The 14,648-nt window shown below is 56.5% G+C and overlaps 1 protein-coding gene and 1 pseudogene across 6 annotated transcripts in view; both read left to right on the top strand.

Moving 5' to 3' along the window:
• The window catches only part of TRRAP (transformation/transcription domain associated protein), a 78,250-nt gene that overhangs the window by 38,103 nt on the left and 25,499 nt on the right, over positions 1-14,648 (top strand). For 4 of the 6 annotated variants that reach the window (XM_075565050.1, XM_075565052.1, XM_075565048.1 and 1 more), the window contains exons 32-47: positions 3,009-3,128; positions 3,825-3,944; positions 4,426-4,590; positions 4,695-4,876; positions 4,978-5,176; positions 5,465-5,593; positions 5,869-6,135; positions 7,750-7,956; positions 8,439-8,597; positions 8,677-8,808; positions 9,226-9,336; positions 10,105-10,251; positions 11,334-11,547; positions 12,162-12,287; positions 12,870-13,016; positions 13,826-14,058. In XM_075565050.1, the coding sequence (XP_075421165.1) occupies positions 3,009-3,128; positions 3,825-3,944; positions 4,426-4,590; positions 4,695-4,876; positions 4,978-5,176; positions 5,465-5,593; positions 5,869-6,135; positions 7,750-7,956; positions 8,439-8,597; positions 8,677-8,808; positions 9,226-9,336; positions 10,105-10,251; positions 11,334-11,547; positions 12,162-12,287; positions 12,870-13,016; positions 13,826-14,058 (2,658 nt within the window). The remainder of the gene's footprint in view (positions 1-3,008; positions 3,129-3,824; positions 3,945-4,425; positions 4,591-4,694; positions 4,877-4,977; positions 5,177-5,464; positions 5,594-5,868; positions 6,136-7,749; positions 7,957-8,438; positions 8,598-8,676; positions 8,809-9,225; positions 9,337-10,104; positions 10,252-11,333; positions 11,548-12,161; positions 12,288-12,869; positions 13,017-13,825; positions 14,059-14,648) is intronic. The other 2 variants (XM_075565054.1, XM_075565051.1) reach the window with 1 other exon arrangement.
• LOC142423655 (small nucleolar RNA SNORA9) lies at positions 6,621-6,742 on the top strand (annotated as a pseudogene).

Raw genomic sequence — 14,648 nt, 5'->3', positions numbered from 1 at the left:
TGGGAGCATGCTGTACCATGGAAACCTCAGCTCCTCGGCACGGACGTCCTTCAGGCTGCAGCCCCGGCCCCTTTGTGTGCTGAAAGTTAAACGAATCGTGCTTCTGACGGCACGTTTATGAAAATTGGGCCTCTCTCAGACCAATGCTTTCTGCTGTTTCAGACCCTGATGTCTGTTTCAGACTTCACATGGATGCCCGTCCTGCCAGTGGGCCCGTGCTCCCCCTGAGCTCTGTCACCCCTGGTGGACACGCTGGCACCACGCCTGGCGAGACAGCTCGAGAGAATGTGTTGGAGCACCACTCGTGTGGCTCTGTGCTCTTGCGCCCCTTTGTTGGATGCCGGGCTCACCCAGCTCAGTTTGACCCCTCCTCCTTTTCATTTTTGGGTCTTTATTCTTCGTTTTGGCAGTTACAATCTCTGCCACTTTTATAAGTGGTCCACAAAGCAGAACGGAACTAGGATTTTCAGCTTTTTAAAGGGTAACTGCCACCACGTGCTCTCTGAAGGGAGCGTTGTGCTCACGGAGAATTGTCAGGGAGCCTCTCCGCGGGAAAGCAGAGTGTATTAAAGCCACGCTCAGTCTTGGGAGCCAGGGAAGGACAAGTGTCCCACTGTGCAGCATCCCCTCCCAGCCACCTCTCTGGTACCCATGTCTTACCAGGGTTCTCCCGGTAAACGGAGTCTCTGAAACCATCAGTCCCGAGGAAGCACCAGACCCCTAGTGGGTTGGGAGTGCCCTTTTGTCGGATAAGAAAGAGCCCCTCAAGGATGATGGCCACTCCTTGAGCAGGATTTAGGGAGTGGGATAGGTGGGGGCACTTTGGAAGGGGACAGAGTCCAGAGGACACTGCCAAGTTGCCAGGTGTTCATGGACATTTTTATCCTCCTCATGAATAAGCTTCTGCCTGAGCAGCGGGGGCCATCCAGCTAGAGCTGGGGGCCGAGCACCTGCACCCTCAACTTGAGAAGCAGGGAACGTTAGCTCGGCATTTAAAAAGTAACATCTTACCACTGCACATACAAAACTTGGATTATTCACTCTGCCCAAAACCACTGCTCGAACACATCCGTGCTCAACGCCCCGGTCCTCAGTTCCTTTAGGGAAGGAACGCCCTCCCCCCTGAGACAGACGCGCCACCTGCAGGGTTGCGTCTGACACCCAAGGGTGGACGGTGTACGCGCTCTTCTGTGCCACAGAGCCTCTGCTAATGACTGTGTTCTCTGATAACTGTCTGTGCTGTCTTGTCTGCTCTGATCCTTTCCGTGTTCCGAGCCCACGGGACGCTTTTCTGTAAATGCCACCGATGCTTTTCCTCCCCGTCCCCAGGAAGGCATGTCGGAGTGCGGGAGATGCTCCCTGTCTCCATTCTGTCAGTTTGAGGTGAGAACAACCTGTTGAAAGTCAGGTTCTGACTAAGAACCGTTTCTCTGTTCCCTTTCCTTTTCCTTTTCCTTCTCCACGTTTCCGTTGCCTTTTTTCACGCTGTGATTTTTTTCTTTTGTTTTGTCCGTTTTTTTTGTTTCCGTTTGTGGTTCAGCCTGCCATGGAAGGGGTAGAGGTGAGAACGCGAGTGGAGGCCCAGGCGGGGTTGCTGTTGTATTGGTTTTGCTGTGACTTGTCAGCTGTCCTGTGGTTCTGTCCCCGGGCGGAGTGCCTTGTGCCTTTGAGTGCAGTGACCGTGTTGTCTTGTCTGTGGCAGAGTCAACCCCGTCCCATTGCTGTGAACTGTCCAGATGCCACGCATGCGTTCTCTCCGGACTTTGAAGCAAGAGCCTCGGGGTTCTGTTTCCTATCTGTTAGAAATCCCTCTTTCCTGTCTCTCTCCATACCCCATCGTAAGGAGCCCATTGGATTTTGTTAGCCTGACGTTTGTCTGGGAAATGCCACGGAGGAAGATCATTGTATTGGGCTGGGAATAGGGAGCACTTAGAGGCTGTCTGCCGCCTGACTGATGGACTGACTTGAGTTGACCCTCCTGCCCCGCCCCTGCCTCTCACACACAGGTGTAAGGACAGCGCTTTCGCAGGGAAGCTGCAGTGGGGCTGATAGACCACCTGCTGTCTCTGTCTTCCAGTGTTGCCATGAAGGGCGCAAGCGGTGACTTGGCAACAGTGCTCTGAACACCCAACCCCCCCTCCCCCATACGAGCACCACTGTTCCACCATGAAGGAGCCCTGGTGGCGCCGTGGGGAAGCACTGGCCTGTGAACCTAAAGACTGGAGAGAGCCCAGGAAAGCCCTGCAGCAGGGCACTTAGAAGTTTTCCATTGGGGTCCCCATGAGTGGGACACCCTGCCCCGCCCATGGTACCCAGCAGTTGCATTCCACCTGGGCAGACTGCTGGTTGACAAGCCAGGGGAACTGAGCGTGAGACTGCAAAGTCTCCGGGCCCCTCACTCAGAGCCATCTACCTCTGAGCAGACCTGACTGTTCCGTTTTTGATGATCCAGCATAACAGATTGCCGGCCTCATGCGTAGGCCTGGTTGGAAAAATGATTGGCAGATGCTTAAGACTGTGAGATTGGTATCTGCTGTCTCCTTTCAATAGTCATGGCTCCAAAGGCCTCTTTTGTACTAGGTTCTGAAGGCGGAAGTAGTCAGTGTCCTCAGAGGACCACGTGCTACCGGAGCAGAGAGAGAGAGGTCCTACTGCTCTCTTGCCACCCACCTGGTGTCCCTCAGTCAGCGCCCCAGCACAGGGGACCCAGAAGGTCCTTTTCCAAGGCCTGCCCGTGGACATGGAAACAAGCCCAGTCCCCCACGTGACGTACACACTGACATTCCCCCACAGTTGACGGTCAGCCGAGAGCCCAGGGCAGGTTGACCCCTTAGGACACAGTGGTAGTCCACAGTGGGTAAGTCGTGGCTTTTTCCGTGTTACCTCCTGGCTTCCAGTGGCTCGCCTTGCAAATGTAGTTAAGCCGTAGTAGGGTCTGTGGTCCTGTCCGTAGTGTGAGCCTGCAAGACCGGCTGGCCTGGGTTCTCACTCCAGGTATTCTCTATTAGGAAATGAAGATCTGCTCAGCAATTATCAACCTTTTCCACCTGATCCCAGCTGCACCTCAGACTCTGGTCAAGCCTTTGTTGGAGGTGGTCATGAAGACAGAGCGGGCCATGTTGATCGAGGTAAGGGTCGAACCCGGGATCGATTCTGGCTCTTCCTCCAGCTATTTGCTTACGATATTTGTACCGTGTTAGAATTTGAATGGGTTGATAGTGTGAAGATGTTGAGTATTCATGTGAGTGCCCTTCATTTACGAGAATGCGTATTGGTACTGTGTGAGAGAGGCGGACAAACCAGTGACGAGCGAGGCGGGGGGCAAAGGGGAGCAGGGGAGTCGCCTGTCATCCCTGTGTGGGGTTGTCGGCCCTCGTGGCTGTGCGTCATGGCCGGGAGCAGGCAGACACACCTGTTGGGAGGAAGTCAGGTGCGTCACCACCCTGTGAGCTGGGTGTTTGAGGCAGTCCAGTGATGAGGGGACATCTGTGTACCGCCTGGCAGTGCTAGCAGACGTCCACCTCACCATTGGACGGCACTGCCCCGTGGTGTACAGTGGGCTGTTAGCGCAGCTCAGCTATGAGAAGGGCGTGTGCCCCAGTCGTGGGGTATGTCGTTAAGACCCTCGGCACATGAGAAGACGTTCCTGCCGTTACCATGTGAACCGGGTGGTTGGTGCAGTCCAGTTACAAGTTAGTGTTTGACAACATTTTGCTCGGGTCACATGCATCATGGCTGTGTGAGATGGGCAAGTCAGCGACAGAAGGAACACCGGAACCCCATGAAGGGACAGCATCCAATAAGGTTTCCCTCGTGTGTCCTAGGCTGGCAGTCCCTTCCGGGAGCCTCTGATCAAGTTCCTGACCCGGCACCCCTCCCAGACGGTGGAGCTGTTCATGATGGAGGCCACATTGAACGACCCCCAGTGGAGCAGGATGTTCATGGTAAGGGCTCGAGGAACTGGCCTGCAGCCCTGCCGTGGGTGGCCGCCAGGGTGGCACGTACACTTCAGCTCCCATCTCGCCGACGAGCATCTGATCTTGATGTGCTTTCCCCGAGTCCCACAGCGTGAGTGCTGTTCACTTAGTGTGGGGTGAAAAGGCCCTTCTTACGAGTTTGTCTAGAGGTGTGGCGTCCCTGGGGGAGGGGGCGTGAGGGGAGTAGAGCAGATAGGCACTTACCAGAGGGCGAGGGTGGAGTTGGGGGCGGGGCAGAGTTGACGCCACTCAGAAGTCCCTTGGAAGAAAGGGCAGGTGAGTGTGGTTGAAAACATCAGCTGGGGAAGACCCCATGGAGCCCATGTCTCCTGAACCAACCAGTGGGGGTCAGCATGCATGCTGGCCGTGTGGGACAGCAGAAAAGAGTCCTGGAGCCTGAGCGTGGATGGACTGACGGCGGCCATTCGTCGCGTGTTTTTTGTCTCAGAGCTTCCTGAAACACAGAGATGCCAGACCTCTACGAGATGTGCTGGCTGCCAACCCAAACAGGTTCATCACCCTACTGCTGCCCGGCGGCACGCAGGCGGCGGTGCGCCCCGGCTCCCCTAGCACCAGCACCCTGCGCCTGGACCTCCAGTTCCAGGCTATCAAGGTAGTGCACCCCTGCCCACCCCCTTCCCTCCATCTGGGCCCCAAAAGCCCCAAGTGTGCCCTGCCCACACTCTGAGTGTGCCTGCCCCGCCCCTTCCCCCACAGATCATCAGTATCATTGTCAAGAACGACGACACCTGGCTGGCCAATCAGCATTCCTTGGTGAGCCAGCTGAGGCGCGTGTGGGTTAGTGACGTCTTCCAGGAAAGGCACCGCAAGGAGAACATGGCCGCCACCAACTGGAAGGAGCCCAAACTGCTGGCCTACTGCCTCCTGAACTACTGCAAGTGGGTGCTCCCTGCTGCCCGGAGTATGCCCCTCCCCCTGCGGCCCTCCCCCGGGGCCCCGCTCATGGAGATGGTGAGCGTGCCTTACGGTGCCCTTTCAGGAGGAATTATGGCGATATCGAGCTGCTCTTCCAGCTGCTGCGCGCCTTCACCGGCCGCTTCCTCTGCAACATGACGTTCCTGAAGGAGTACCTGGAGGAGGAGATTCCCAAGAGCTACACCATCGCCCAGAAACGGGCCTTGTTCTTTCGCTTCGTAGACTTAAACGACCCCAACTTTGGAGACGAGCTAAAAGCCAAGGTGGGTGGCTTAGAAGGTGCTGGCTATCTGGGGAACCCGGGCCACAGTGAGCGATCAGCAGCCGCTGCCTCTTTGGCTCTGATGTTTGCTGGGGACTCGACTGTGTGGGGCAGGAGGAGGAGCCGGCCGCCATCTCTTATGTTTGTAACCCTCTTTTCCCACCACCCTGGGCGTAAAGGTCCCGGTGGCAGGCTGCCCCCTTGGCGGGCAGCGTGCTATGCGCTGCCGCACGGCCCCATGGTTGTGTGCCTGGCCGCTTTCTAGCCCCTCCCTGTTTCTTCCCTGTAGGTCTTGCAGCACATCTTGAACCCGGCCTTCTTGCACAGCTTTGAGAAGGGAGAAGGAGAGCAGCTCTTGGGCCCCCCGAATCCCGAGGGAGACAACCCCGAGAGCATCACCAGTGTGTTCATAACCAAGGTGGGGCGCGTGCTGTGGGGCCGCTGAGATGAGTGCGTCTCCCTGCGGGTTTCCTTTCTCACGTGGACACGGCACCACAGCGGTTGCTGGTGGGTGATTAAGGGCAACTCATCTTGGCGTGAATCCTCATTTCCAACTCAGTCTGAGGCACGGCGTGCTCCCTGTCTCCGTGGGAGTTCACTATCCTGCCCCGTCGAAGCCCTCCCTGTCTCTTAGACGGTTCACAGTGCTCTGTTTCCAACTCAGCAGGGGATCCCCCTGTGCTCTTTCCACAGGTGCTGGACCCCGAGAAGCAGGCCGACATGCTGGACTCGCTGCGCATCTACCTCCTGCAGTTCGCCACGCTGCTGGTGGAGCATGCGCCCCACCACATCCACGACAACAACAAGAACCGCAACAGCAAGCTGCGCCGGCTCATGACCTTCGCCTGGCCCTGCCTGCTCTCCAAGGCCTGCGTTGACCCTGCCTGCAAGTACAGCGGCCACCTGCTCCTGGCCCACATTATCGCCAAGTTCGCCATTCACAAGAAGATTGTGCTCCAGGTGCTTGCCCTTCCTTGACACCCTGCGCATGCCCCTGCAGCCCCTGGCCTGGCAGGCTCTGCCGTGAGCTTGTACGTGCGCCCCTTCTCTGTACCCCTCCACCTGCATGGCTCCTTTGCTTAGAAACAGAATGTCTCCCTTGTCCCCCGCAAGCTCCCTAACCACCTGCCACCCAACCATGAAGGGTGCTTTGGTCACAGGCTCAGCCGCAGTGGGAACCCCCTGCTGGGGGGGGGTGCTGCCAAGCTCATCTGCTGCAAGTCTCTGGGTTAGGCTTGGAGGCTGGTGGCCCTGGTTTGAGTTCGCTGGAGTTTCGTGCCCTGTGAGCCTGCTCCACTCAGCGCATGTTTGCTCTAGTTCAGCGGTTCTCAACCTTTGGGTCGCGACCCCTTTGGGGGGGTTGTCTAACGACCCTCTCACGGGTTGCCCGATGCATAACAGTAGGAAAATTACAGTTATGAAGTAGCAACAAAAGTAACTTTATGCTGCAAGCCTCCAGCGAGTCTGGGTCTGGAGTGACCCTGTGCTTGCAAGAACAGTGTTGAAACGGTTTGAGGCCTTGCTCTGAACCCTCTCCAGAGCAAGGTTATAGACATTTCAGAGAAACGGGAAAAAAAAAAAGTAAATTTATGGGTGGGTCGCCACATCATGAGCAACTGGATTCAGGGCCGTGGCGTTAGAACCACTGGTCTAGTTCATTCATTCTGCTTCCCCGAGACCCTTCCCTCTAGTGGACATTGGTGGCGGTGGAGCCCAGGCCTGAGCCAGGACCCCAGCCCCGGGGGTTGTCACTGCTTCCTCTAGATCTTCCCAGCAGGGAGACGGTTGGCTCCTCAGAACCTCAACCCACAGGTTGAGAGGCGCTGCTGTAGCCCTCCAACCCTCCCGGATACCCAGGCCCCCCAGTGCCTCCTGGGCCATCATGCTGGCCTTTCACCTGGCCTCCACTCAGGCTCACAGGCCTCATAAACTTTGGATTGATGGACAGCTCCTATTTGCCCTCTGACAGTGTGAAAGTTTGCCCTCTTTGAAATGACTGAGTCCGCCCCTGCTGGTGACACAGGCTTCCCCACCTCGGCTCCATGTGCCGCCCACCCAGCTCCAGCATGGCAGAGACTGTGAGCCTTTTCCTGCATCACGGCTGGGCTGAATAAGAGCCCTAGGCACCTGTTCCACCTGGCCTGCCAGTTTGGCCTAAGACGAGGGAGAGGGTTGCCTTCGGCCCCAATACAGCCATGTCGCTGGAGCTCCTTGTCTTACTGCCTCTCAGAATGCCCCTGGGAACGACCTGGAACCCCAGCCAACTGCTTGCTAGACTCAGCCCCCCAGAGCGGGAGGCAGGCCTTACTCCTGTTTCCCCACCCTAGCCCAGCCAAGGGCATTTAGTGGGCACTTAGCAAACATGACAGTGAATATGTTTGCTGACCAAAACTTGACAGCTGGACGAATGGCTAAGAGATTCAGTACCAGAGAGTTCAAGACTTCTTAAACACCCTCTCTACCCCCACCCCCACCCCCACCCCTGCCTGTTTCTAAGCAATGGCTGTTGCCCGGCAGCCTGCGTCCGTCCACGCCTTGTGCCCACTCCACCTTGGGACCCCTTTGCTGTTGCAGGTGTTCCACAGTCTTCTCAAGGCTCACGCGATGGAGGCCCGGGCCATCGTTAGACAGGCCATGGCCATCCTGACGCCCGCAGTACCGGCCAGGATGGAGGACGGCCACCAGATGCTGACCCACTGGACCCGTAAGATCATCGTGGAGGAGGGCCACACGGTGCCACAGCTGGTGCATATCCTGCACCTAATCGTGCAGCACTTCAAGGTGTGTGTGCTTGTGGGCTGCTGCTGGAGGTGCTCCTCCCCCGCTCTGGCTGGTGGGTGCCTGTGGGCATGGCTTCATTAACACGGCTTGCTGTAGTTGGAGAACATGTCTTAGGTCTGCTTCCGTCTGTCCAGAAGTAACACCTCATTGTAGACACTCAGCCTAAGAGCCCTGGGGCAGCCGTGCATAAAGCTCTGGCCAGCCATGTTATAGCGCTCGAAGGATGAGGCGCTCTGCTCCGACGCAGGTCCACTGCTGTGGAAACTCTGGGGGGTGGTGCTACCCTGTCCTGTTGGGTTGTCCTGAGTCGGGATCGATGGCTGTGAGCAGTGGTGGCAGCTTTTAAAAATGGAAGTAGGAAAAAGGCTGAAATGTGCCCTGGGTGCTCCTGGGCCTCAGGAGACGCACACTTAGGGAGTATGGGTGTGTGCAAGTGTGCATGCGTGAATGTGTGTGGGGCCCACCGTGATGTCCACCTGCAGGTGTACTACCCCGTGCGCCACCACCTGGTGCAGCACATGGTCAGCGCCATGCAGAGGCTGGGCTTCACGCCCAGCGTCACCATCGAGCAGAGGCGGCTGGCGGTGGACCTGTCGGAAGTCGTTATCAAGTGGGAGCTGCAGAGAATCAAGGACCAACAGGTAGGCCGGCCCTGCCCCTCTCCTGCTGCGTCTCCCTGCAAAGTAGGCAGTGAGCTCACGCGTGTTATGTGTTTTGAAGCCGGACTCGGATGTGGATCCAAACTCAAGCGGAGAAGGTGTCAATTCTGTCTCGTCTATGAAGAGAGGCTTGTCCGTGGACTCTGCCCAGGAAGTGAAGCGCTTCCGGACAGCCACCGGGGCCATCAGTGCAGTAAGGCCCCGTCCCCTCGCAGGGCGCTTTCTGTGTGGGTGCCAAGCTTTCCTCCGCAGCCTCTGCTGCTGACCTCACTTCGGCTGGGGCAGCCGCGAGAGGCTGCATTCTGTGCACAGCTCACTAAAGGTCCCCAGGCTCGGTTTTCTTCGCATTCATGTGAAGCAGCATAAGCACCACTTTGAGGCTTGTGCCCATGGTGTGGCCTCGCTTCTCCGGGCCTTCTGGGGTCTGCCTCTCCTTGGAGCCGGACTCCAGGTCACGGTCTGGCTCTCCTGCTGGCGTCCCTGCTGCGTGAGGGTGGAGCGCTGGGTGCGCCAGCACTGGGGAACTGAGCCTGTTAGCCGGCGCAGGAAATACCCTCTGTCGGGAGCGCTTGTCAGACTGCGCTCCTGCCTCATCAGCTGCCCTTTCCAGGTGTTTGGGAGGAGCCAGTCGCTGCCTGGAGCAGACTCCCTTCTGGCCAAGCCCATCGACAAGCAGCACACTGACACAGTGGTGAACTTCCTCATCCGAGTGGCCTGCCAGGTGCGGGATGTTCGAGCTTCTCCCCACTCAGCCGGCTGAGTGCTGTCCCAGGGTGCTACGTGTGACAGTGGGGTCAGAAACGAGTCTGGAAAAGAATCCTGTCATTTCAGTGCCAAATGCCCTGATTCCATGGCCTGTTGTGTGAAATCTGCTTGTCTTGTGGCTTATCCAGCTTTTAGAGGGTTCCCCCTCTTCGCTGGGAACAACATTGAGAGCACTTTCTTGATAAGTGAGCTGTGGTAGGTGGGTTAGTGATCTTGGATGCTATTTTAAGTCCCAAGTTTCCTTGTCAGAAGAGGGGGTGCTATATCTAATGACATTGAGGTGATCCAGCTTATCCTAAAACGTTCATGTTTAAATGCTCTTGGTGTGTTCAATCATGCACACCAAGTGTGTTCGGGATCTTGAGAATGCAGTTCTGAAAGCTGTCAGTTTCCCAATGCTGCCAACAGATAGGCGGTTTCTCCTGTTGTCATTTGGGAATCTCAAGCGTGTGTAATTGTTAGGCAAGATAGCGTACTGGCAGTGGTCACTTCCAGTGGACCCATGACCTGCTCAGCTGTGCTGGTGAGGCACCTGGCCCTGCCTCAGGGAGTGTCTGGTCCTTAATCTAGCGGTTACTTATTCTCACCGTGAACAAGAGGGCTTCGAGGGAGTGACTTGGTTCAGAGGCTCAGGGTTCCAGAAGTCGGGTAGTGGCAGGGCAGCCCTGCCAGCAGTGGGCTGCTGGCTGCACTCCAGCCGGGCTCTGACCTGACTGTGTTCTAGGTGAACGACAACACCAACACAGCGGGCTCTCCCGGGGAGGTGCTCTCGCGCCGCTGTGTCAATCTCCTGAAGACGGCCCTTCGGCCAGACATGTGGTCCAAGTCCGAACTCAAGCTCCAGTGGTTCGACAAACTCCTGATGACTGTGGTGAGTGCCCGCCCTGCCAGGGTCTCATGGAGGTTCCCTCTGAGTGGCGTCCTCTGCCCCTGGGTCCCCTGGCTCTGCTGGGACCAGAACTGCTTCCGGACCTCAGGTGGCCTCCCACGTCAAAGTGCACTGAGGGCCTTTCCAAGGAAATCCCTGTCCTCGCTCATCTCCCCGTGGCTCTGTGGTCCTCGGTTGTGCTTCCTTCTGGGCTTCTGCTCACACCTTCGGGCAACACGTGCAGGATGAACAGGGAACGTCCCGAGGCCCGCGGGAAATGCCATGATCTTATTAGTCCCCCAGACGCATCCATGTGTAAACCACGTCCTTCAGCTCTAGTGTACTCAGTTTTGTTTTATTTTTCTTAGACATTTACCAAAGTCAAACTCACTAGCTCATTACTTTGAGTCGATTCTGACTCCTAAGGACCGTGTAGGAGAGGCTAGCACTGTCTCAGAGTTTCTGAGACTGTTGATGGAGTGGAGAGCTGCCTCTTTCTCCCTCGGAACTAGCGGGGGTGGAGCTGCTGCCCCGGCTTGCAGCCACCAGGGTTCCCATGTTAAGACGCTTGGAAAGGTACACGTCTCTTTGGAAAGATACTGAATATTGTAGTTAAAACAAAACGAAATTGGGAATGTTTACTATAGTAAGTTTTCTCTTTTAATCCACAGTTTTGTGATTTTAAACTACTCTAATATTTTTAATTGGGCTTTTTTTTAAAAAGGATGGATTGATGTAAAACAAATAGATGAAAGGAGCGCTTGAATGAAATCCCAATGCACTAATGAAATTCAGTATTTGATACAGCAGTCATAGGAACTTCAGAATGCTTGTGGGAAAGTCCCATTATCTTGTAATCCCGTTGTTCTGTGACCCTTTGGGAGGGGTGTGTGTGTGTGTGTGTGTGTGTGTGTGTTTCACGAGGGACGTGCTGTGCTCCTTCCTTTAGTTGTGTCTCGGTTCCCAGGGCCTCCCTTGCATGGGCTCTGTCTTGCCGGCCTCACGTGTCTGCACTGTGTCTGCACCGCGGCTTGCTTGGAGCGCCTGCCACAGCCCATCCTGTGTGGCCTGTGTTCCCCTTGCAGGAGCAGCCCAGCCAGGTGAACTACGGCAACATCTGCACAGGGCTGGAAGTGCTGAGCTTCCTGCTCACGGTCCTCCAGTCCCCCGCCATCCTCAGCAGCTTCAAGCCCCTGCAGCGCGGAGTGGCAGCCTGCATGACCTGCGGGAACACCAAAGTCCTGCGAGCTGTCCATAGCCTCCTCTCACGCCTCATGAGCATTTTCCCCACAGAGCCAAGTAGGTGGCGCCCTCGCCTGCCCTCCCGAGCATGTGCTGGGCCCCAGGGACCTTTCTCTTTTTAAAATCATCACCATGAAAACTCAGTGTTGGCACGTTATTATTGGCATCATTTTTTGTCTGCTGTGGGAATGCTCTTGTTCATTTGCCAAAGGTTGCTGTTCTTCCACATGTGTTATGGGAAATTAGGTTAAAGTCTTTTATCCAGCATTGAACTGGTAATACGCCCGTGGCTTACAGCACATCCTGGTAAAGCTTGGGGTGCTGACAGGCTGTGGCCTCCCTTGTGAAGCAGGTACTTGCCCAGGGAGGAACACCTCTCCTGCCCTGCAGGGGACGAGAATGGCCTTCAGCGTCTAAACCGCACGCACATGTGCACACCCACTTCCCTAGAATCATGGGCAGTGACAGTCAGACCCAGCTCTCATTGTTGCAGTAACAGTTTACTGAGCACCACGCTGAGCTGGCCTCCACAGACACCAAACAGCCAAACAAACTTCTGTCCCCACCTAACGTGATGCTCGTGAGCGTCGGGGGTGGGGGGGTGGGGGGAACGGGGAGGGCCTGAGAGCCCAGACTGCAGTGCCCACGCCTCGCCTCACCTGTGCCCACAGGCACCTCCAGCGTGGCCTCGAAGTACGAAGAGTTGGAGTGCCTCTATGCGGCCGTGGGCAAGGTCATCTATGAGGGCCTCACCAGCTACGAGAAGGCCGCCAATGCCAGTCCGTCCCAGCTCTTTGGTGAGTGCGGCTTTCCTGCTCCCGCGCGGTTCTATTGGGCTCCAGCGGGTTCATGGTTCTGGAAAAGGCTCGGCTTGTGTGGAGCTTCTGAGCTGCCATGCTGTTCATGCTGTCTGTGTATGCGGCTTCAAGGCCCCCTGTCCCTGGGCTCTTGTCACGAGCACTTCCAGTCTCTAGCCTTAGAGGCTAGAATTTAGCTGCGAGGGCCCTCCGCTGTCCTGGCACAGGGTCCTGCCCTCGGTTTTCTAGTAAGTCCAGAGACGGGTCACTGAACCTGTCTGCCAGTAAGCTTCTGACACGCCATCTGGCTCCCTTGGAGAGGTCAGCAGACTACATCCGGGTGCTTTGCGGAAACTCAAAATCCCGAAATGAAGCAAGGGTGCTGCTTTCCCACACACAGTGAGGTCCATTCTCACGCAGCTGCCGTTGCTCTGTCTTGGAGGCTGGGGTGAAAACCTAATGCTTCCGAATCTGACGTTTGGGATTAAGCTGTGCTTGTGCCATGCTGTGTTGAATAGCATGTTTCTGTTAGTCTTTTATTTTTAGCTGTTCTGTAAAATAACCGGTCACCTCTGCACCCAGGCACGCTCATGATCCTTAAGTCAGCCTGCGGCAACAACCCCAGCTACATCGACAGGCTCATCTCTGTGTTCATGCGCTCGCTGCAGAAGATGGTGCGCGAGCACCTGAACCCCCAGGCCGCCTCAGGAAGCACAGACGCCACCTCAGGTGACTGCCCAGGTGCCCCGTGCTGGCGACACGGATTCTAGTCGACACCGATGCCGTGCTGGCGGTGCAGTCCAGGTCCCCGCTCCCACATGACTGTTCTGAGCAGAGATGCTTAATACGCCAACCCCAGAGCGGTTTGTAAAGTGAGCTGTTGTGAGAAGGTCTGTGAGTGCAAGAGGGGAACCTGTGTGGAGGGTGCCCAGCACCCAGCGCCTTGTTCACAGCTGGTCAGGAGGAGCTGAGTTCCAGCCTCCAGGGGTAAACGGCAGGCTTGAGGAACAAACCTGTGGAGGGGGGAGAGGGAGAGAGAGAAAGAGAGAGAGAGAGTGTGTGTGTGTGTGTGTGTGTGTGTGTGTGGCCTGCTGTTAGGCTTTAGAACACAGGTGCCAGGAGTGTGACTCGAGCATGTGGGGTGCAGGTGCTCCTGGGCCATCTGCACAATAGCTTGCCCCATGGAGGGAAGGAGCTTGGTGGTGACCCCGTACTCTGGGTCACCCCATGATGGGTTACAGGCTAGACCCCTATGAGTCTAGGGTGGTTGTTGGCTGGCTTGTTGTAGAGAAAGAGCGCCGTTTCTTTAGCATCTGGAAGCTCTGCGGAAGCCTGTCCAGCATTGTAGCAGCACAGCAGCCATAGACAGCCAGAGTGCACTGGCCAGGAACCAAGCCCAGGCCTCCTGCCTGCGGGGCAGGCCAGATTTCTGCCAGTGAGCCGCCCGAGTCTAAAGCCTGGAGGCTAAAGACAGCGCACTGGGGGGCAATGGGCGGACTCCACCGTGGCCAGGCCCGCCGAGCGGCGGCGTGTTTAAGATGTGGGCGTGTCGTCGTCCTCCCCGTGCACAGGAACCAGCGAGCTGGTGATGCTCAGCCTGGAGCTGGTGAAGACTCGGCTGGGCGTGATGAGCACGGAGATGCGCAAGAGCTTCATCCAGGCCATCCTGACATCCCTCATCGAGAAATCACCCGATGCCAAGATCCTCCGCGCCGTGGTCAAGATTGTGGAGGAATGGGTCAAGAATAACTCACCGATGGCAGCCAGTCAGGTGAGCTGTGGATGAGGGCCTGGCTTAGGGGCTGCTGACTGAAAGGCAAGCTTCTCCTCCTCCGCTTTTCACAGTAAACCATGTCCTCACAGCCAGCCTAGTGGGTTAGTGCCAGGCTGCTACCTGCCAGGTCATGGTTCCAACCCACCAGCTGTGCCCTGGGAGAAAGACGAGGCCGTCTGCCTCCCAGCAAGATTTGCAGTCTTGGAAAAAGCACACGGCGGGGGTGCTGCACATCAGGATCAACTAGACGGCCAGTGGGTGTGGTTGTCTTACGTGGTAGCACTTTGAAAAGTCTGAGCTGACGTGACGACCAGGATGGGGCTCAGAGCCCTGGCATTGACAGGCTATTGGGAGAATGGGGTCGATAGACTTGCTCAGTGTGGGGTGGCTGCAGACCTTCAGTCCTCACAAAGTGTGGTCACACGAGGCGTGCCTTGTCTTCCCCTGGCATTTTCTCCGTGTGCTTGAGTACACTTTACAGGGACACCACACTTTGGCCGCTCATATGCGCGCTAAGTGAACTTTTTTTTTAAAGCATTTTATTGGGGTCTCATACAACTCTTATCACAATCCATACATACATCAGT

The sequence above is a fragment of the Tenrec ecaudatus genome, chromosome 12 (genome assembly GCF_050624435.1).
Source record: "Tenrec ecaudatus isolate mTenEca1 chromosome 12, mTenEca1.hap1, whole genome shotgun sequence".
In the NCBI taxonomy this organism is placed as follows: domain Eukaryota; kingdom Metazoa; phylum Chordata; class Mammalia; order Afrosoricida; family Tenrecidae; genus Tenrec; species Tenrec ecaudatus.
This window is presented reverse-complemented; position numbering and strand designations above follow the sequence as displayed.